The 23,086-nt window shown below is 38.9% G+C and overlaps 1 protein-coding gene across 2 annotated transcripts in view; it reads left to right on the plus strand.

Moving 5' to 3' along the window:
• PDZRN4 (PDZ domain containing ring finger 4) overlaps window positions 1–23,086 on the plus strand; it is a 259,655-nt gene that overhangs the window by 141,417 nt on the left and 95,152 nt on the right. Inside the window, exon 1 of one of the 2 annotated variants that reach the window (XM_054811678.1) lies at window positions 7,443–7,530. The exons of the other annotated variant lie outside the window; for it this stretch is intronic. Coding sequence (XP_054667653.1) covers window positions 7,462–7,530 — 69 coding nt within the window. The 5' untranslated portion in view covers window positions 7,443–7,461. Of the gene's footprint in view, window positions 1–7,442; window positions 7,531–23,086 lie in introns of those variants that run through there. 2 annotated transcript variants of the gene reach the window in all.

The raw sequence follows: 23,086 nt of genomic DNA on the forward strand, positions 1-23,086 counted from the left end.
AGGTCATTTCTACATCAAAAAATTATTTTTTACTATAATAGCATGAACTTCTGACAACACATTTATGCTTTGGCAAAGGAGGAAAGCAGCTGCTTTTATGGCCCGATTCAGTACAGGTCTTCTTTTGAGCTTCAATACTGTGAAAATCCATTCAAGACCATGAAGACTTCCCTAATCCTGGGGTGTTTTTCTAGGGCACAGTAGGCCATTTATATGGGGCAAGACAGAATAATCTATTATATCGCATGTATGCCTGAACAGTTTTTCCAGATTATCAATTGTATGAACTTTGAAAGTGAACAGTGACGTGTCGGTATTGGTAAATATGTCTCTATAATAGTAGGGCATTATTCATGACAGGCTACTCTTCTCAGCATCTTTACTTCACTTTTGAAATATTCATATGTGCCAAAACTACTCTTGTAACTGTATCCGATTAGTGGTACTTAAACTGGAATGCAACCTAAAAGGAAATAGTCCAATCTACCTCTAGCTAGAATATTTTAGCCACTCTGGGATGAAGATGTGTTCAGCCATCATTCTGGCCTAAGTATATCTCTTGTTTAGTTTCTTCTGATCCCTCAAATGGCTATGATTGTCATTTTTAGCAAGGGACTTTCTCAAGTAATTTTTTTTCTTTTGTACTTTTATACTGATTAGCACACCATGAGTACCACTTAAAACTTTTAATTAAGAAACCACGCGAGACATTTTAATTACATTTGAGTGCTGGAGACTATGAGGGTGGCCTCAGCAGCAGAACTTGGATGGGTGTAACAGCCCTCCACAATACATTCTTTGAAAAGCTCTGAGAAGTCTTAAAAGGTTTATTGAATTAATGCTCTTGCAAGACAGGTGTTACTTATTTTATAGGAATGTAAAAAGGAAGAGCTTTTCTAATGATGCAGGTATCAAGGAGTCCTCACCGCTGCTGTCATCCTCTGAACCAGTTCCTGCTGCTTCAGCACTTGAATTAGAGTTTTGTACTGTAGGCTCAGTTTCTCATTGAGGTGTTTCATTGATATTTGCCTTTGTTTGGGCTGGGCCTGAACTTGGTGTGTAACATCTCAGTTCTAGACGGTCTTTCTTTCCCACAGAGATGTAAAAAAAAAAAAAAAAAACCCTCAGATTTAATCTTCAGGTGTGGCGAAAAATTCTGATTTTTTTTTTTAACATGTGTAGCTTGAAAAGCTTTGAAACCAGTGAGGACAATAATAAAATGTACTTTTATAAACATGTTTGAAGTCCAAAGTTATTACGCGATCATTAATAAAACCTCATAACCCGGTATTGCCAGCTAATGTTAGCTGAGGAACTTTCAGTTTAGTACATACTCTGGCTTTTTGTGCAAGAACTGGTAAATTTGGAGCTTTCGAATTGAATTAGTAAAGGATCGTATTGCCAGTATTAGATTTCTGAAGAGGCCAACAATAAACACACGGGCAAGCTATCAGCAAGTGGCTGCTTGGAGACATCTCGCTGCTGTACGCTGCCTCATAGCTCCCAGGAGTCAGTGAATTACGGGCTTCCGAAGCAGGTGGATGACTACTGACAGTTATCTGTCGTAAAGTTTTCTAATAACTTTTTGAACCCTTCTCTGCTTTTTGCTTCCACTGAGTTTTGATAATGAGTTCCACAGTGAAATTACTTGGGGGAAAAAAAAATCCAGACTTGCTTTTGTTGCTTTAAATGTATTGTCTGATTATTTCATTGTGTAATGTGAGAAGGAATGGCTTCCGTAGGAGGGAAAAAATTATAGATTAAGATGAAAGATGCAGGGAAAGTGAACTATTACACATCTGTGTTTCTCATCTATTCTTCACAGCTCTTCCATTTCCATTAAATGATTTAGAGATGGAAAGACCAGGACTGCTGGCTGTATTCAAATGTGGGTATTGCTGGGGTTTGTGCAGTTTCTTGATGATAGTTTCTGCTCTATTTTCAGTCTTTTCCTAAAATTCCTCACACCCTACTTGACTTCTCACTATGGCTAAGCATTGAACCTGTAGTTCAAGGAAACTATCCACAACTCCAGGTTTATTTTCTGAGTAGAAATAACTACTCTAGAGACCATGACTCCGGATATTTTAGCAATATTCCCTAAGTGCATTATTTAATGTTTGTTAACATGGGACTTCATATCTCAATTTATCTATAGTCAGAGTTTTTTTCCACAACTCTGTTCAGACAGTTTAGGTTTGGCTATCCTGAATAAAATTTTGTCGTTTCTTTTAAATCCTTTCAAGCTTATTTATGAGTAATTCTACTCTGTACACTCCATAGTGTTGAAACTCTCTAGTGCAGTAAAGAGCTATCTGTTTTCACATGATTGCATGGTTACAAAAAAGTAAAGGTGTGTCAGATGATAGTTTCCTTATAATTAACTAACTGATGAGGTAGAGAAAGTAAAGAGAAAGTCCAGTTTCTTTTAGAATTTGTTTTAAAAGTCCTTAGTTTAGAGAAGACTCTTAGGGCCAGCATTGACTGGTTTTCTCAATTTAACTGACACCATCCACTTGATGTCTTTATGTATTCCTGAGGCCTTAAAGTTCAGTATCAGCATGATTTGGGGTTCTGCAACACTTCTGTAATTGATAATGGCAGCAGTTTAAGAAACTATAAGGATACCACTCAGAGTAAAAACCTCAGGAAAGAATATCCTAGATGAAACCTTGAGAAAGAAAAGAGAAAAAAAGGTATCTTTCCCAAGGAAAGCTAGCCAGCTCATTCACGTGGGAGTGATAGATAAACAGGGCTTCATTTTTTTTTTTTTTTTTTTTCTGTGTAGAACAAAAGGGACAAGTAGCTCTTGTGTTGTAAGCAATTGTGGCAGAGAAGGTTCCTCACGTGCTTGCTTTCCATTTCTCTCTAGACATGTATTTACATTTTAGACGAGGAATCCCATAGATCTGTGTCAATTTAACCATGGATGGAAGAAAAAAAATGATCAATAGACTGGACTTGTGTCATTTGAAGTTGTAGGTGCTGCCTACCTTCCAGGAGGCAACTGAGCCTAATGGAGGATTCCACTTGTGGAGCCCATTTGCTTTACAATCAGGTAGATGTGGATAGTCTTCAGATAAATTACAGTCCTCCTAGGAAATACAGAACATGGGAAATCCACATCCTGCCTTTTCTCCCACCACCCTTTTTCTTGCTGCAACTTTGAGCAGTGCATGAAATCTCGGTGGCTATGCAAAAGGATATGAGTTTAAACAAGTGTCTTTCCTATGGACATAAATTTATGTTCCTGCAAATACTGCATTTTATTGTAGATACACATTCTTACTCTTTTTAATCATGCATTTTGTAAGTGTGTTCTGGTGTTTGTGGAAAACGCGTAGTGCATTTTTACCTGGAGTTAGATTTTCATGTATCTTTTGTAGGGAGTGTGATTAAATTTTCCAGTTTTTTATATTTGCAAATATCTATTTTATTGGAGCCTAAGCCCTTTTCAAAGACTCTATACTTCCATAGTTTGCACCTTCATTTAGCCTACTGGGTAATATACATTATGTTATTTTAGAGTTCAAGCTGGTTAGCTTGTATGCAAATTCTGAGTCTTTGGGTAACATTTACTGAAGGTTTTTAAGTTTTCCTCTGAAATCGTAGGGCTGGAAAAGTCTTTGTTTTTCTAATACATAAACTGACTGATGCATACAATCACCTGATGCCAACAGCGGAGGCTTTATGAAAAACACTATCACGATGAACTAAAAGATCTGGCCAGACTTGAGGTCAAACCTTATGAGTTTGAGCCTTTGTTTAGGACAGTGGGGATAAGCAGAGGGTTTCTCCAACTCCCTTTTTCTTATGGTATTTTTGTTTTACAGATATGCAGCCCTAAGACTATAAATTGCATTGCTAGCTAAATTTCTGGGAATTCTTCAAAATTTATATAGTAAATGCAGTGGGATTGGTAAATTCAAGGGTATGCAAAGGAAACTTGGAATTCCACGTTTGCCTCACTGGGTTTCACCACTGAGTTTGGACCAACAGCTTCACTATCCTCACTTAAAATGAATGTTATATTTTATTGTGTCTTTTAACTGTGTGATAGAGAAGATATAAAGGAGTTGCCTTTAATTTGCAGTGTCATTGCCTTGCATTTTTTGCAATGATAAACTTTCAAGCATGGGTGCTTATAATTAGACAGTTCTATACCTCAATGAGGAAACTATATACTAAATGTGCAAGTCATCTCCTAGATGCTTAAAATGAATTAGGGGACCTAAACAAGGGCACCTTGTTTGAAAATGTTAACAGAAATTTTGCTGTAACTTTCTTGAAATTAAACTCCATCCCTTTGCATTATTGCATTCCTGGTTTGACTATAAATTATGATTTTAGTCTTTATGGTAACATTAAATTGTAGGTGATGAGCATGGAGAACTCTACAATCAAGAAAAGCATTGAATTATTCAAATATCTTTGAATTACATGTAGAATAAGAATTACTTGATTATGTTTTAGTACCTTTTTGGGCCCTTTAGCTACAAATTTGATGTTGGAGGAGGATTAAGAGGAGGGAGAGAAGGAAGGAAAGAAGGAGATTGCTTTCTCCCCAACATCAAATTCAACTTGACCAAAGCACTTCATATATTTCATTTTAGTCATTAGTTCAGTCAAGTTTTGCCTTGAGTGTCACTCTGTGCTGCACAAAGTTTGGTATTTTGACCACATATAAAATCAAAGCAGCATATTTAGATGGAACCTGGAAGTACACCTTTCCTTCTCAAATAAATCTATCCATCCCTGCAGACTGTGCCCATTAGTGGACGCAGGAGCAGAAGACAGAACCCTTTTACTCTCTGTATGGGCAGAGGACAGGCACTTGATAAATGAATGGGGAAGCCTATGTCGGCTTGTGAGAAGGAAACAAAAGAACCAGAGGAGGAGGGATGAAAAAAGAGACTGTCAGGGGAAATTGCTTAAATATTAACTGTAGTTTTCCGTTGCTTATTTTATCTGTTGGGGTTGGCGGGTTTTTTGTTGATTGTTTGTTTGTTTCTTACATATAGAACTGGATTCCTGTTACAATATATCCTTTCTCCCCCTTTTTTTAAAGAACTAATTTTAAGGGACTATCAAAAATATATCCAGGGTAAATCATGGCTCCTTTTATGAATGTAGTTTAGCTTTCAGACTGTGTATGTGTCAGAGGAAGAAGTTGTGTCAGTGGAAGGAGTGAACACTTTCATCGAAAGATGGCATGGTTGTCCTTGCATGACTGTTGTGTAGTTTATTGATCTGACTGTCTTAAGTTCAAAATTTACACATCTGAGAATCCTTCTGCACCTCACAATATAGAAACCTTCAAAGATTGAGTTGATGTTTGCTTCATGGGCTTAAACCTCTCAGCATGAACAGCATTTCATGGGAATGTGGAGGAGGAGAACAGAGGCTGATTCTTTCTAACAATGATGAACCCACCTCCATGGTTTGGCTTTGAAATCCTTGGACTTTGGGAAAGTTCAGAACCAAACCTGCCTGCTCAGGTTCTTCCACCAAATAAAAATGAATCTTGATGTTATGTTTCAGAACAGTGCTGGAAGCTGATACGAGAAGAGCTTGCTCTGTTAATGGTCATTATTTGATTCCTCCTGACTCTGCTCATTTATTAAAAGAAATGAAATTTAATTAAGATTTAGTCTCAACCTATCTGTAATTTACATAAGGTTCTAGCAAACTTTACTAATATGCAGAGTTTGCAGTAATGGTCCAGGTTTTTTTTCCTGTAGGTTTCTCTGCTTGGCTTTCATCCCGGCTGTTAGGTAAAATTAAGGCCCAGAAAATCGGATTATTACATCCCAAGGGGCAGGACTGATAAGCAGCACATGATTGTTGATCTGCTTGCTACCCAGTGTTGGTGGTGTTTGAGGTGCTGCTAGATGCAAAGCCAATTTGTTAACAATTAGTGCTCATTAGAATCATTTCCTGTTATCGATTTTAAATGTTTGACAAAGCACTTTTAGGAAATGGTACCAAAAAAAAAAAAATAATAGTAGCTGTATATCAGTGCTTAGTAATTACAACTCTTTAGGGTCCGGTGTCAATCTTAACTAACTGGTTTCATTGGTTTCCAAGTAATTATTTCTGCTTTGGATCCCACCTGCTATCCCCTCCAGATTAAAGATGCTTTGAAACAAGGACATAGTTCTTGATTAGCAGAGTTGCTGAGGAAGGAGCAATAAAACAAAAGCAACTTTTTTTATTTTCTGTCTTGGTTAGTCATGGCTTGGGCTTTTTATCTTGCACAACTACCAATGGATTACATGATATACAATATAGAGATTAATGTCAGCCTGGAATTAAGTGTGATTTCCATTGGCCTTAACATTTAACATGTGGGTTTAATTTTAAATGCATCCCTGCCTTTATACACACATTGAGAATTGTGGAGCCATTAAAATCTAATTTACAAATGGTAAAATTAGATATAATGACGTGTTATAATAAAAGCTTTGATATCTAGGAGTCCAAGAGGGTATATCTGTTCAGTTTCTTGGAAATTTGGGCTATAATTACTATTAATCTGTTCTACATACCGGAAGAGACTTGAATGCAAGATTATTTAATAAAAGGTACAATGTCTGTATATATGTAAAAAGCACCAGATCAGGCACACCTGCATTTCCACATATCCTGGATATCTATGACAAGTTGTTACAGACTCATGCTTTTTACGAGTATGCTGGAATTTTTGGCTAAATTTGGCAGTGTCAAAGGTGAAGCTAGCAGTATAGCCATCTGGGTTAATTTTCTCTCCTTCCTTCTTTGCTTTAAATTTTGAGCAACATCAGCTCAGGTTTCACAAGCACTCTTTTAAAATGCTTACAAATATTTTAAATGTATTCCGTGATCCCTGTTGCACAAGGTGGAGACCTAACATAAGACTTGACTTGTGCCTTTTCCACCCCCATTCATGAATTAGTCTCACAATTACTGTAAAAATTAAGGCGAGTGTGGGTGAAATACGTGAGGCTTAGTCCCTCTAACCTTAATAAACAGAGATGGTATTGACACAAGTGAATTTTGTTTAACCACAGTACATTTGCTTCTTAATTAGTGAATATTCATCTGTCATCAGCAGCAGCTATGACACCCCTCCCCGCTAACACGTTCTGTCATAAATAATCAATGAGAGGCTATTAATATTCATGAGTGAGAATCTGTGTAGTCATGTGCACTGATGCAGAGACAGGGGGAGTGTTGCCATGAACTGAGTCGAAACTCTGTGTGTGTATACGTGAGTGTAAGATAGTTAGGGAAAGGGAAGAAGAGCATGCTGCTACACACTGCCCTGCCTTGTGCTTCCAGCTAACAGTGGTGTGCCTGTGTTTCGGGGCTGGAGTGACTGATGAAAAACAGTAGTCAAGTCTGGAGGGTGATTCCCTGTCAGTGCATTTGCCTTTCAGTGCTGGGGAAATTAGAGGCTTTGCTCTTGTGTTGCTTATTAGGATGGGCTGCAATCTCTGCACTTTTCAGAAGAGAGAGGAGCACTACAAACTGCTCTATGAAGTTTCACAGGTGAGTGCAGAGGATATTACCAGCATCTCCAGAGTAAAAATGTGTGTTCTTTACAGAGAGTAAGTAGACATGCTTTTGTTTTGCTTTGCCTTTTTTTTTTCCTTTGCAAAATTGCTAGCTAAGTTGTTGGGGGGGTGTTGGTAATTATTAGTATTTTGGGTGCCTGTTGTTTTCTGCTCGTTTGCCACTCCCCCTTCAGATGACTTCCTGTGGGATTCTTTTAACATTTTTGTGCATCTTCTGCCAAGATGTCAGTCATATAGCAGCAGTCTCACTGAACCGTATCGGTGATGTTTTAAGGAAGCCCTTGGCTTTGGTAATAAGGCTGATTTCAGATAAGTTGCACTGCTGCCTCTGAAAGCGTTAAGTCTGTGATCTGTCAAGTATTTCTAAGTTAAGGAACAAAGTTTTTATGGCATGTCTGTGCTGGTCAAGAAGTATGTTAAATTTTCAGATTAATTAATTAAAATTGAAATGATTCTGAAACGTTCTTGTCACCTTTAAACAGGTACTGAGTACAACAGGGTTTCCACGGGTGAGGTGTGCTGCTTGTTCGTTCATTGTGTGTGTCTTATTTCTGTTTGCTACTAGACAAAGATCTTAATCCCATCTAGATATTTTGGTGTCTCTTTCAGCATCGTAGCAGTACGAGTAGCAGTGTAGCAGCGTGCTGCTTACATGTTCCCAGCTCCTTCAGGATAAGATGAGAAAAGACGAAACAAGCACTTACCATAATAGCCCATAATTTTTGCTCAGGTCCTATTGAATCAGTATTTGATTTGCAGCTTTTTGTTTGTTTTTTCCTCTTGGCACAGCAGACCCTCGCATACTAAAGTTTAGTGCCTTTCAGCATCTGTTCTCTCCCTGTCTGTAATTTGTCCTGGCTTTGACACATTGCCGTTGACGGAGGCTGAACGCTTGCAGGTTTGGACTGTGCTGCTGCTGACAGGCAGCGTGGAGGAGAAAAAACAGCTCACGGTGTTGGTGGTCTATTGGCACAGCAGCAGCTAAGTGCCCATTGCCGACTGGTTCCCTCCGAGTTCCTCCTGACGTGATTCATTTCACAGTGGGCTAATTACAAAGTGGATTCTCCACACATGAAGCAGCCTCCTCAGTTGTGGTGTTAATGCACATTTTCATGGTAATGTGATCAGAGCCTCATTAGCCAGTTTCCAAAATGATCCTCTGCATTAATTAAATATAAAAATGACTCTTTTTATCACCATAGAGAGGAAGAAGATTAACATTGTTAATTACTACTGGGGGCAATACCTCTGCATCATTTTTTACCACAGAACCAGCAGGCATATTCAAGCCTAAAAGAGTGTCCGTTTGCAGGTAACCTGCCCGTTGCCTTGCCTGGTGAAGACGGTCTCTAGGTGGAACACTTCCCTTTAGTTCAATAGTGAGTTGTAATCCCATCATCATGTTTTTCTTACAGCAATAGCACAGGGAAAAGCGTAGCAGAACATTTCCCTCTCCTCCCTTTCCCCCTCCCCAGCTCCGGATTGCCAAACTGATCTAAAAGTGTAAAATGGAGAGAGTGGAGTAGGTCGGTGTCTGCTTTTCTGTGCCAGGGAATAAGAAATGCAGATTGTGCTATGAAGGGGATTAGACATTTCTTAAAGGGCTGCATTTGTGTAAGGAGAAAAGAGGCTGTGCCTGGTTTAGAGCAAATGTATTTTCAAAATATTCATTGCGGTAATGTTGCATAGTAATAAATGCTATTGAAAAGATCAGCAAACCAAAAGGTGGGGTTTTTAAAGAGATCCTAGGGAAATTCTTCCCTTTATCTGTTATCTTCTCTGCTGTTGGGTTGGAGTGTCTGTGGATGTGAGCAACCAAGGTGCAAAATGAACTAATGCTTTCCCTTTTTACTCTGGTGGTTGCCAGATAAAGTGTAATCCCTGGGAGGATCTGAGCAAGTTTCCTTGGGGAGCTGAAATGCAGTGAGCCTGGTGCTGCATCTTGCGCTGTTAGGGAAATGTCACTGATAAGGTGCAGAAGGAGAGCAAAGAAATGACTTAGTGTGCTCGCTGCCAGATCCTGTGTTCATCTGTAAACTCATCCCTATCTTTGTTTCAGTGTATGCAGGTCAGAGCCCAGAGGATACTGAGCGTATTTTTAACCAGGTGCTACAGTCGAGCTCAGGTACTATCTCGCACCATAAGTGCTTCTGTGTACAATACTGATTTGCTGCTATGGTTGGGAGCAGCAGTACAATATGATAAATTAAATTAAGCCAAGGCAGGCATTACTACTTGATTTGAAAATCCCTTTTTAACTCTCCAGTCCTGAAATTCCTATACCACAGCCTTGGCTCTTTTATCTGCATGCTTTCTGGAGAGCTTGGGACATGTTAGCCTGTCAGGGACATGAACTGACTGAGGATGAGCTGTGGCTCACTAGCATGTGTGGATCAGATAGATTAATTTATATTCATATAAGGAAGCAGTCCTAGCTTCATCTCTCACCTTTCCAGTGCTAGGCTACCTGATACTGTGGGTGGTCTGTGCACTCATGTACTTAAAAATACAGTAAACAAAGGAAAACGTGTTTGCAGAGGAAAACCATGCAAGCGCTTACAGTGAGGCATGTTTTCTGCTACTGTTTGTAGGAGGTCAGATTCAGCACCGGAGAGCTTTTTGTTGTAGAGCTGCTGGGAAATGAAGACATCATTAGAATACGTATAATTCCTCGCTCTCCCCCCCACCCCCTTCCTCCAGGCTTGTTTGCCTTTCCCTGAGATAGCAGGTCAGAGACCATGGAGGTCCTCTCCGAAAACAGCATTTGCTTATGTGATGGAGACTTCTGTTTTGATAACTGTCTTGCACGTGCAGACTGGGATTAAAACAAAAAGATAAATAGTCATGTTTTAAGAATGAAAGCTTTTGAGATACCACTACGCATTGGTGAAGCACCCTTGTGCTTCTGAGTGCCTCTTCACCTGTCCTCAGGACATGAAGATGGCTCCGCTTTGCTTCTTGACTTCACCATGAAAAGGTATCAGGCATAGCATCCCCCCAAGTCCTCTTATCCATACACCTACTGGTGGAGAAACAGAAGTTGTCTCGATTTGAAATTTATGGCCCTACATGCTACTTTGTGGGGCACTTTATTATTATTTCCTGTGTGCTGCGTAAGCAGGATTGAGCTAATGAATGTGCAGCCAGGAAGTCTACATCAAGTCACTTAGAGAAGGTAGGACCTGGTGTGTGCTCGTGTCCATTAGGAGCAGACCTCTGCCATTCTCAGCTGATTTTCTCTTGCACTGTTGGGATGAAAGAAGTGAGTTTAAGTCATTTGTTAGCTGCATGATGTGTACTCTTCCCCTTTAGCAGTAAGGATAAGAGAAATATGCCAAGGATTGGAGGAAATGAAACTGGAATCTGATCTATTGTCAGCAGTGATCTTCAATAGCCGTGTGTGAGACTCAAGAAAATGCAGATTTTTCACAGAATTCTGTGGATATCATGTGGAAATCATTTCTGCTTGCTGGAATTTTTATGCCTTGTTTTCAAAATGTGCAGTTAACCAAGAGAAAAAGAGGGGAGGGAGAGAGAGACCACAGTACTTTTGGAGGTCAACCAAAGACCAGTGTAAACTTCTTTTTTGAGTTACATGTTAAGAAGCAGTCCTGGCTCAGGTGAGCTTAAAATTGAAAGGGAGAAAGGAGAAAAGCTAGAAGAGAAAACAAAGGCAATCTGGGATGGCTCAAAAAGTCAGTGGTGGAGCTGGGATTAAAACTAGAAGGTTCCACATTTCTATTTTTCCATTTGACCTGCGATAATAGTAGAGCCTGCTTGCAGCATTTTTAAATCCTCTGAAGACTGATTATGCAGTTTACTTCTCATGTTGGTTTCCATAATGAGCATAAAGCTCATATTTTCACCAGTTTAGACTTCTGGTTTTATGTTCATTTTTATATCCCATGGGCTACTCGAAGTACTGAGTTTTAGTAGTACATCTCTTCAAATTCAAAGGTGTTCAGAAGAGAGACATCAAGCCTGCCCAATGAAACAGCAGAGGCACTTCTGTATTTTTCAGGAGATGATGCTTACAGCTGGCATTGGAATAAGGAAGGAAGACTGGGGACCAAGCAGTGTTCTTTGTCACTGGGACCTGCCTTCTCTGGTCTTGATGAAGTTTGGATATATTCAGAGAATTAAATAGACTAGATGATGTGATCCTTGTTTTCTTTCTGAACCAATCTCTAATTACTAATACTCATCTTTGGTACTTACTTCACATGACAGCTCTTCAATGTGTTTGCCATTAGCCCTCATTCTTTTCTGGAGGTATCTGCTGGCAGCTTTTGCATCACCTTTGTTTGCTGTGTATCAGTGCCACCTCCAAATGCTCCTTATGAATTTCACCACCAATGGGAAAGTACGATCTTGTGCTGCATCAGCACAAACACATTTTTGGGTCCATTTATATCTAAGTTGTATTTTTAATAGAAATTCTGTGACAGTACACTTTTACCTCTGGAGAATATGAAAGGAGAAAATTCTAAATTTAATTGTCTGGCAATTAGTTGAATTATCTTGAGTTGAATTAAATCAGCAAAAATAGATCTAGTTCGATCTTACTGCATTTCATAGCTTTTCTTTCTTGCTCCTCTCTTAATGTTTAAGCAAAACAATTGAGAACCCTGTGATTCTTATTTTTTTCTAAGCAGGTCTTCTGAATACTGACTTATCTGTTTGAAAAGTTCAAAAATAAATTTTGAGATGCTGAAGGAGTCAACAAACTTGTAGGAGTACTGTTTCCTCTCAGTTTAACCAAACAGTTTTAGAGTTCTGCTCTATGTAATTCCCCTCAAAGCTGCACTGTCTCATATTAGTAGAGCAATGTATTTATGGTAAAAATATAATGAAGTAAAGCTTGTCATATGTTTCTAGCCATGTCCTAGAAACTTGCTTGGAATTTCCTTAAAGAATCTCTGCTGAATGGAAAAGACGTTAAAAACCGAGCTCATAAAAGTTGACTTTTCCTATAGACGAGGAGATGGTCTATGTGGTTAGCAGGCACAGCTTTCCTGGTTCTTCTGCTTCCTTGCTTATTTTCTTTACATCAGTAATTGAGCCAGCATTCATCTATATAACTCATCCCATTGCCATAACATTTCTGCAGGCTGTTCTCAAAAAGAGAAGCCAGTGTTGTGGCATTGCTGACAACTGAGCTCTTGCTGCTGGTGGAGGAGCTCATCGTCCCACACTGGGTGCCGGTCCATGGCTTGGGGGAGCGTTGGGTGCCATCCCCAGAGCCCCGGGCTTAAAAGAGAAGTTACGTCTGAAAGGCCACCGCTTGTCTGGATTTAGGCTCTCACCACAGAGCTGTCTTTAGGTGTGAAGGCTCCCTGAGGAGTCCTGGAGCACTGAGCCGTGGGGATTTGTGTCTGGGGACATACAGGCTGCTTAAAATAACCAGCCCTGGCCACCTGAGTGAATTGGTCTGTAGAGAAGACACCTATGCATACAACTAGGCATGTAAGGAAGTTCTCATCTGATTTCCTAAAAACCCAAGCCCATTAGCAGGATTTTTGGGATCATTCTTTTGAACGTGACACTTGAATTGTACCTAAGTGTTATTTTTGATCTCATGCCAACTACCTTTGATAAAACGCTTATTTTTTTTCTGATAAAATCCAGGAAACTGAAGTGTTGCCACTGACTTCACTAGGGCCAGGCTTTCATTTTCTGCCCTTGTTTACTGTCTTGTAAAAGGCATATAGTTCCTGTGCATACCTCAAGAGGAAGGATAAAGAAAGACTTGTGAGATAAGAAAGCAGACAATAGTATGTGAGATAAGGATTCAGGGGATAGGTACAACAGAGGCAGCTATAAAAAGCTGTACTGAGATTATATCAGTAATCTGCAGGAATATGCAGTGCCATGAAAAATAAAAAAAAGTGGCTGAGGTACTGAATAGCATGATTTTCTCTGTCATTTTGCTGTTCCTTGCATCTTGAATTTAACAATGGGGATTAAGGATTCTAATGATCAGATTTTTATACATTTTTTAAAGAGCTATCCTTTCTTGAGGCTTGCTTCCTGATGTGATTTGGTATGGATATAATCCTCAGGCCTAAGGCAAGACACATCTTTATGTGAGTCTTACACATCAGTGATGTGATGAAGCCATTCTTGCTACCTTGAGCATTCACAGACTGGTAACGGCTGAAGAAGCATATTTTAGGGGGTTAGTATTTCTGTTTTGTGGTTCATTGAAGGGGAGGGGCATTAAAATGTCAGCCAAACACTCTGCCAAGTATATGTTAAGAGTTAATTGACAGGAGATTGTTTCACCAGTTTTCTCTCGAGCTAAGAGCTTAATGGAGACATGTACAGCAGGGCTTGGTGATAACCAGCGGTTCTTCCACCCCTAAGGATTTGGCAAGGTCTCATAAAAATAACAAAAGAAGAAGCTGAAAAATGCTTGGACCTTTGCCTTTAAGGCTGTTTAACTTCAGAGTGTATTTGACCTGTTATTTAAAAGGACATGAGCTTTTTATAATAGTACCTGATTTTTTTTTCCACTCCATAACTTTGAACCCACTGGCTAATTTCAACCATAAAGACTTTCCTGATCTTCTAGGTTCATGCAAATTAGTTTGATGATACTGTTAGGTAGATAATTTTTTTCAATTTCCTAGCTTGCAACCATTACCTCAAAATATCAAGACAGAAAGAATTTAAAAATTTAGATGCAGATTATTCTTTATACACTTACTTTGTGGTTGCAGTGATGATAGTTACTTGCTATTTTGTGTAATAAGCTTGTCATTTGTTTTACTTTGGTCAATAATTTTAACAAAAATCAGTCTGTTCAGAGAGGATATTAGATCAGTAACTGTTAACAGATTATCTGTATTTTTTTTACAATAAGCAGTAGTTCAGAACGAAAATTTTACAAATATTTTTATGCCATGGACTGAACCTAGAAATGGAATTGCAGTGTCTTCATGTAATGCACTGTAAACTGTCTCTTATAGTTGTTTGTATTTTGTATTTAAGTTTAAAATATTGGTGTGGACAGGCAGAGGATTGTGTGGCTATTTGGCCATTTCTACATAATAGGATGATATAAACTTGCATGACCATCACTGTTGTAGTTTTTTATTGTTTCACTTTCAGGAAGTCAGGAAATTCTACATATCCTTCTTCTCTCAGGTGGAAAAAATAATTCATTCCTTTTCCTCCAAGAAGAAGGTTGCTTTTTTTTTAACCGACAGAAGCAAACCCTGATAATCAGCAAAGTGAAACAAAGCAAACATTCATTTTCCTTTGTTTTGTGGGCTGATTGTGTACAGTAGCAGTTTATTCCCTAGAGGTTTTGGCCATGAAGTTTGACCTCTGAAACAGCATAAGCACAGTAGAATGAGTGATCTTCCAAACTACCAAGTCACACGTAAAGTTTCTGCGGTTCATGTGTATTAATGTCAGAGTTGAACCTGAGAGGACTCAATCTGCAAAAGTCTGCAAGCATCTTTAATTTGTCTAGATACAACTTAGTTTTTGTGTTCTTCACCCAGATGGAGATTTTTTTCTGTTCTGTTTCATGTCCCTTAGTATTTGGTGGGGTGGTTGCTTGGTTTTTTCCCTAGCTCCTGGAATCATACTGTTCTGAAAAACACTTTCCATGAAAAGTAGCCTCACTCATGATCAGGGGAAAAGTTTTCAAATATCAATCAGGTTTAGTTTACAGGACTTGGGATGAACTTGAAAGATACATTTAGAAACAGTCCAAATTCTTGAGGGCTTGGTATTCTTCTGCATGTCTAGGGTAGGCATCCTTGTTTAAGAAGTGAGGCTGAGACCCACCCACGTCAGTGAGCAGCTGTGCATGGCCCTAAGGAGGAAGAAGATGTTTGACCCCAGACTTTTGGGGCTTGTCCACAGACACCAGTGCCAACAGGAGCCAAGCGTTGGTGTGTCAGCATGTCATGGCACGCTTAAGGCCCCAGCTGGTTTCTGGCTAGGACCGCAGGTTCTGCCCCTGCATCTGCAGACACGCCTTCAGGGACCATCTTGCTTGCAAATGTCAGCGCAGCTTCTGTGTCCACCTGTAGCAAACTGGTGGGGCTCCTGGGAAAGATCCACAAACTTATTAGGTGTTCAGCTGCTCTCTAATGTCAGAAAGATAATTAACTGCAGTGCCAGGACCCCTGTCCTGAGGACCAAGAAGAGCATGGGAATGGGTAAAATTTGCTAAATGCTTATGAGAACTGAATAATTGAAATAATCGGAGAAGAGGATTATCTCCTGTTACCTATGGTGTAAGAGAACAATTGACTAACCTATTTTATCTGTTTGATCGTATTTGTAGTGTGCTTTTTGCATATTATAGCGATGGATTTGCAGGGAAAGCTGCTAAGGGAATAATCATTATTCACGCGTTCAACTTCCTCTTGGCTAGAATGTGAAGTATTCCGATTCCTCCTGATATCCATGGGCATATGAACTGCCAGCTCGAAACAAATGTTAATGGCAAGAAAAGGTGGAAGAAAGGGTCAATTATTAGTTAAAGTTCAGCATTTGGAATGCTTTCTCAGAGGTTGGTGTTACTAAAAGTGGGGGTGGCATCTCTCATTGCTATATGGTTTTATGTTTTTTTTTACTTTATATTTGTCATGTAGTCTACTATTACAGTAAGAAAGGGCATAGACCCGTAAGTTTATAAATGAGGAATTCCAGAAAGTATGGATGGTGTCTAGATTGTTTTTCACTGAGGAATATAATTCCATCAGAATCAAAATGCTTCATAGAAAAATTAAATATTTCTCCAAAATGTGGTCTTAGAGGAAAAATACAGGAAAGAATTTCCAGAAATATCTGAGTGTTTATATATCATCACAATGAAATATTTAGGTTTATTAACTTCTGAAGCATCTTACATTCAATAATTTTTAAAATGGTATTTTATTTAATATAATATGAAATTTGGAACCCAAAAGTGAGTCAAGTGTTCTTTTATCTTAAAATGTTTTGCTTTTCCCAGAATTGTGTTACTGTTTGTAAAATCTCAAACCTTCTCCTGGCACGGAATTTCCATCCTCTCTGGATTTCCCATTCTGAGATACGTGACTTACTGTGGGGAAACTCCTCCCTGTGTATAATCACGTTTACCAGCGTACGCTTCTTGTGGACGTTTTGTTAGAGAGCAGTCTCATATCTTGTGAGAGAGAATGAAAGTATATAATAGCAAGAAGCATTCATGTAAACAGCTTCCAACAAGGTACTTGTTAGAAAAAAGAATACACCATCACCTTCACAGTGTATGTTGTGATGCCGGAGAGGGATGTTGCCCTGTTTAAGAGAGTGTGCCAAAAGCTGGCTTTTTGCCTTCTGGATATCGCACATCACTGCATGGGCGATTGAGCTGTAGTGAAGCATAGGGCCTATTTAGTGTGGCAGTGGGACTTGGAGGTCTGGCTCTAATTCCGTTCCTATACTTGAAGAGGTCCTGGTTTCTCTTTTCCCTTTCTGATATAAAGTTCTGTATTATTTAAAGCTTTAAAGATTAACTGTAGAGATCTCAGCTAATGGCTAATGAAGAAACCGGAATAGTATTGTCTAATAATGTTGATGGTGATCACAGTAAGTATCGTAAAATGCTAGATCGATCCCCTTAACAATTATTGGTAAAGTTATAACACAAGCGGATCGTTGCAGTAGAGTGTAGATCTGCCAACAGCTCTGGAGTCCCACACTTCCTCAAAGTCCAGAGGGGATTTGGTTCGGTTTGTTGGAAAATGTTTTTTTCCTTCGCTGTACAGTTTTGATAGGAATTTTCTTTGTAATTTCCCCAGAATCTCTTCTCAGATAACTAACCTGGCAAGTTGCTTTTTTATTCTTTTATTTTATTTTACAAATTAGAGGCTTTTTAATATGGAGCAATTTATAAATATTGATTTATTGGTGTTGCTTTCTTCAGATACTATTAAAAATAGGAGGGGTTTGCTACTTGCTCGGTAGTGGAGTCCTGTTGCTGTCAATAAGTTCAGCATAGATGTAACATCTCCTCACTCCTATGTGCATAATATATTTCAAATCTTATGTGTGAATCTTACTAAACCATTTAAAATCTTCTTGGTGAAGTAGTTTTAAGTTCCTAATACAGGAGGTTGTTCCCATTTATCTCCAAATGACCTCTTTGTCCCCAGATTTACGTATTTCCTGGAATTAAAAATGTCATTTGGTCATGTTCAGTAGGAGAATGTCTTTGAAAGTCTGACCTGTGGGAACATGATGAATAGTGACAGGGGAAGGATTTTGCCCAGTGAGAATACCAAATCATGTAGCACCGTAGTTTCACTTACTAAATATTGTCCAGGCTTTATTGTTGAACCCTATGCTGCCAGTGTCACTTTGTCAGGATGTTTTCTGTCCTGTGACTAGTAGCTTCAAATGTACTCATCCATCTTCTTGTCCCATTACATTTCATGTGACTGATGTTCTGCACCCATTAAAATTGATGGGAAAGAACAAAGAGAAGAAAAATGTGCCCTTCAACTGATTATGCCTTTGAAAGAGCAAATGAGACTCTACTGCTATATAGAGTAAATTGAACAGTTATCTCTAACTATATTACTTAACTTTTATTAATCCTTATTAGCAGTAGATCCCTTATTTTATTATTTTGATATGATATTGAGAGCAGTAAGTTTATGTCAATATTTTCTCCTTTAATTTCATGACGATAAGTGAACATGCAGGCTCTTTTAGATGTATCAGCTGCTTCTGATAATCTTGCCCATGAGATATTGCTAGCATGCCTGAATACCCTCTCAGGGAAGGATGGAGGTATGTTTTACAAGCCCAGGCCTTTCCTCTGAGGAACAACCCACAGGACCTTGCTCAGTCACAGCTCCTGTGCCCTGGAAGAACACTTGTATGGGATGTCACAAGGTTCTCCTCAGTGATAAGTGCTTGTTCACCTTACGCTAAGATCTTCAGGGCAATTAATGGGAGACTAGAAATACAAAAGCCTTTGTATTTGTATTGGCTTTATCTTTATTTCATGGATACAGAAGGCTTCCTAAAGTGCTAGTCCAGTGTTTCAGAGTTAGATGAGGGCCATTAGCCAGCTGAATGGAGAGGAGAGATGTCATATTTACTGACAACCAAAGATAAAACACAGAGGAAAAGCTAAAGTGAAGGCTCATGAGTGATCAGTATGTCTGATTATTTATAGCTTACATGACAGCCTTCTCAATACAGCAGCCAACCATTCTTTCCCAGTTGTGCATGTGTCCTGCTAAACCGTGTCAGCATGGTAATGAGACTGACTTTTTGTTTTTCTTCAAATTTGGGCTTTGACCATGCCCAAAAAATGCAATGTAATGGGCCCCTTTAGGCTCCCTGATGTTCTTGTAGAGACTTCAGCAAGTGCTGAATGCAGCTGTTCACTTCCCTAGTGGTACTCCTATGCATTACAGTTTTATTTCCAGGCAAAGTTCAAATGTGTTTTGGATTTGTAAAACTCTATGGCAGGAATTTGGGTTTCTTAGATTTTGCCTTGAAATTAATGTTTTGTCTTGGCAATTCAGGCTTGGTTGGTGTGCTCTATCTGAAGTTCCCAAAGGCTTGGGGGCTGGGAAATGTCTGCAGAGAGCTCTGAGTCGTGAGAGATTATTTCCTACACTATTATCTATAATTATTTGAGATTGCTGATAGGCTTTAAGGCCTGTCGCTTTGTCCAACATTTTTCTCAGGCTGGAGATGGTGTATTTATGAAGTGGATAATATTCTCATGTTGGCAGTAGTTCACTTGGGTTATTATTTATCCGTATTTTAAAGACAATTGTTCATGTCTATTATTTGTGAAGAGGAGCTTGATTAAGACTAAAATAGGCAAATAGGACTTTAAGAACCTTAATTTAGTAATTTCTCTATGAACTCCCCTGCTCTCTTTAGTTGCTTGCTTGACCTCCAGCTGAGAGTGGATTCATTATTTTAAAGGAACACTTACAGATAATTAACTCCTGAAATGAATGGAAGTTAGGCAAAAATGCAATGAATCGTATGCAGGACAGCTCTGGACTATTCAAGCACATCATCACCCTTAACATTAGAGGCACTTGAACAAGTAACCCCAGGGTGAGCAGGGGCTTGTGCAAGGCTATATTGCCAATCTTTTACTCTGTGCTGAAATGACTTGGGGAAAAGGGACTGGTGGCAGAATGCACCCTTTCTTTTCTTTAGGACAAAAATGTGCAACAGATAGCTGATGCTTTGAAATTTGCACCCCTGTAGTGGTAGTTCTTTTCCATGCATATGTCTTCAGTGGGATATGAAAAAAGTGGGAGGTGGGATAGAAATCTCAGTTTACCCTTCTGGATTGCAATGACTGCAGCAGCTGCTGGGAATAGGTCCCAACAAATAAATTATGTTGCCAAGCAAAACCACTTCTTAGCACTATGCAGAAAGGTCATCATTCAAATAATAGTGCTGTTCAATTTCTAGCATGACTTGAGAAGGGATAGGTCTCAGCCTCCCACCTCTCCATGCTTCAGAAGACTTTAGTTGGGAGCTGCTCTAAGCCTTGGGTTGCAGACTTCCAGAAAAGCTGTTGTTTCCATGTTTCTGATTTGGAAGACACTGAGAATTGCTTAGCTTTTTGTTCTAGCGAGGAAAATCTTAATGCAAGAGGAGGGATGAGAAAATTGGATTTCCTTTTATTGCACAGGAACACTGTACAACACTGACAGAATATTTACTCCTGTGTCTTTCTTCTAATTTGATTCTCTGACTACCATATCAATCTTTGTTCATTGGTGAAACAAAATTATAAAATATCATAGGTGTGCTGCTTGTACCTCAGCAACAACTAAAAGATGGGAAAGAATGAAAGATTTGAGCCATTCCAGGAGATTTATTTGCAAATTCATCCACAATGAAATGTGCCAGGTGTACAAAGTGTTGAGACATGGCTCCTCAAGTCATTTCAACCAAAAGGTTTCTTTTTTACTTCCTCCAGTGGGAGATTTCATATATATGGTATGGATGCGTTCAATACTAATAAGTATTGAATTCTGATTAACTAGCATTCTTTCCACTCCACAGCACAAGTATAGTCATTTGAATAATACAGACTGCACTGGCATTACTAACATGTACAGCAATGTGGGGTAAAACTTCACTACCCGCAGTTAAAACACCGTGAATGTTGTTCCTGTGGTAGGCTGGATTTTTTTCTAGTGGTCTGTTATGTCTTTTACCTTGCTATTAAAGAAGCGAATACAGTTTTGTACCAGGGAGCTTTTCCTTGCCTCCCCGTACCGGCGGGGTTTTTGTTCAGCCCGTGCAGAAGGAAGAAGGATCGCCCTGGCTTCTGCTGAGCAGCACGTGCCACCAGTTGCGGCAACACCACGGCTGTCTCACAGCTTCTCTCGTGGGGTCTGAGGGTGATCCATAAGCGAGCTAATCTCACGGTCGTATCTGTAGAACAGGGCTGTATTGGTCCCTTTCCAGGTAGGTAACTGTAGGCAGGGTGAAGTTAAAGATCCATGGCCAAAGTTTGAGGTGCTGTAAGATATTTTTCCCTTTATTGTTTCAGGCATCTGTAGAAGTGTGCTTATGGAAAAGAATATGCAGAATTCAACCTTTCAGTAAGAACACTTTTATGCTATAAGCGTAGTGGAGATTTGTATTTACAGCAGGAAAAGGTTGTGCTTCCTATAGATCAGCATTACGTTGGGCCCGCTTGGAGAACAGAGGCAGAATTCATCTCCGGAGAGTATTTTCCTAGCATGCTGCTGGAAGCACAAGGTACTATTTGTTCCCTATTCTTAGAAACAGGCCTGTAGTTTTTAATCAATTTAGCATTCACCTGACACACTAAGATCTTTGTTAAGTGCATTATAGGCTGCATAAATAAATTAAGGAGAAAATAGTCTATTAGGGATAATCCACTGACTGAAATTACAGGGCAGCATTTTTGCTAGGACTTCTGTGAAAGTAAATTCATGGGAAATACTTCAAATCTCTCTGTGAGGAGAGCGCTAATTTATATTTCATTCACAAACAGCTTCTAGAAAATACTACGTGACGCAGATAAATAAAGTCGTCAGAATAAGATGATGCTAAAAATTCATAAATATGTTTACACTTGCGAGTGGCAAATGTTACAGCTTTCAGAGCTGAGAGTATATTCAGGAATATTGTCCATATGCCTCTATTGGCTGACAAAGTAATGCAGCTTGCGTTACTCTAAATGAACATTCAGAGATTGGAAACTTGCCGTTGTTTGAGAATTTAGACCTTACTTGCACCTGTCTACAGAGTATAAACTTCTGATTATCCTTCACAAATGTTTTAGCTCTAAGAAGCGTTTTCTTAAATTACGGATACTTAGCTGTTTCCACATTTGCAGCTAAGTAGTTACAATGACTTGGATAGTATGGAAATAACAGCGTTAGCTTTTCTTCATTTTTGTGAACTGTTATAAAAAAACTCTAAAGTTTAGAGTTGTGGCTGTTTATCCAAGAGTATAAATCATTTTACAGAGCAGGAAACTTCAATTAAATACTACTTTTTACGCCCTGCTATATGTAACTGATTGATACTGGAGAACTGAGAAAGCAAAGCCTTTCATCACCTATATCCAGGAATGTGGAGAGAATACTCATTAAATTAACATTAGCTTAAGAAAAATGAAACTTCCAAGCCAATTACAGTTTACTGTTTAGACTGAAACAAAAAAAAAAAAAAAAGACCTTTGTTACAGAATATGTGACTTGAACAGGCAGTTCCATATAAAATTGAGAAGTTGCAAATGTCCTGCACTTGAGCGATGGTGTGCGTGTGATCTTAGTTCTGCTTCATTAGCCCCTAGTGAATGAGTGGTAAATTTTTCCTATTTATACATCTTCTGTCAGGGGATCATAAACATAGCCTGACTAGTGCCTGTTTTCACTGCAGCAATTTCATTTATATTTTTTTTTTCAGCTTTGATGAATAGTTTATATCCCACTTGAATAAATTTTTCTTCTTTTCAAATATTCAGATAGGTATTAGCAGTGGTTAATTATGCACTCAGTACCTTTTGTAATAGAACTATCTGTCATTATGGCAAGCTTTTATGTTGTATTTGAGGGATTCAGTCTTCTCAGTAAAATATTGCTTTTGCAGTATGCATGGGAACGATCAATTTTATTTTCTGCTGATTTGATAATTTTCTACAAAAATTTAATCTTCTGTGCTATGGAGTTTGTGGCCAACTGAAAGATTTTTCCCTCTGCTAATAGAATATGTAATGCTTCAGCTTTTTAGTTCCCATTTCTGTAAGTACACCTTTAGATTTTTCTGCACTATGATACATTTACAACCGCTTTTAAGGGTAAGAAATGTGTAGCTAGGTTATGTTTTCTGTGTCATTCACTAATTCAGCATCCCAGGAATATAAACAACATTTCCTTTCTCCTAGACATTTCACCAGCGGTGATGTTTTGTGTAGAATGTACTGTTAGTTAAGCCACTGGACATTCTACAGACACGATGGGTATTGTATAGGTTGATGAGGAGTTTAGTTTGCTCAATCTTTTTTATAC

Source organism: Grus americana, chromosome 1 (assembly GCF_028858705.1).
Source record: "Grus americana isolate bGruAme1 chromosome 1, bGruAme1.mat, whole genome shotgun sequence".
Classification (NCBI taxonomy): Eukaryota; Metazoa; Chordata; class Aves; order Gruiformes; family Gruidae; genus Grus; species Grus americana.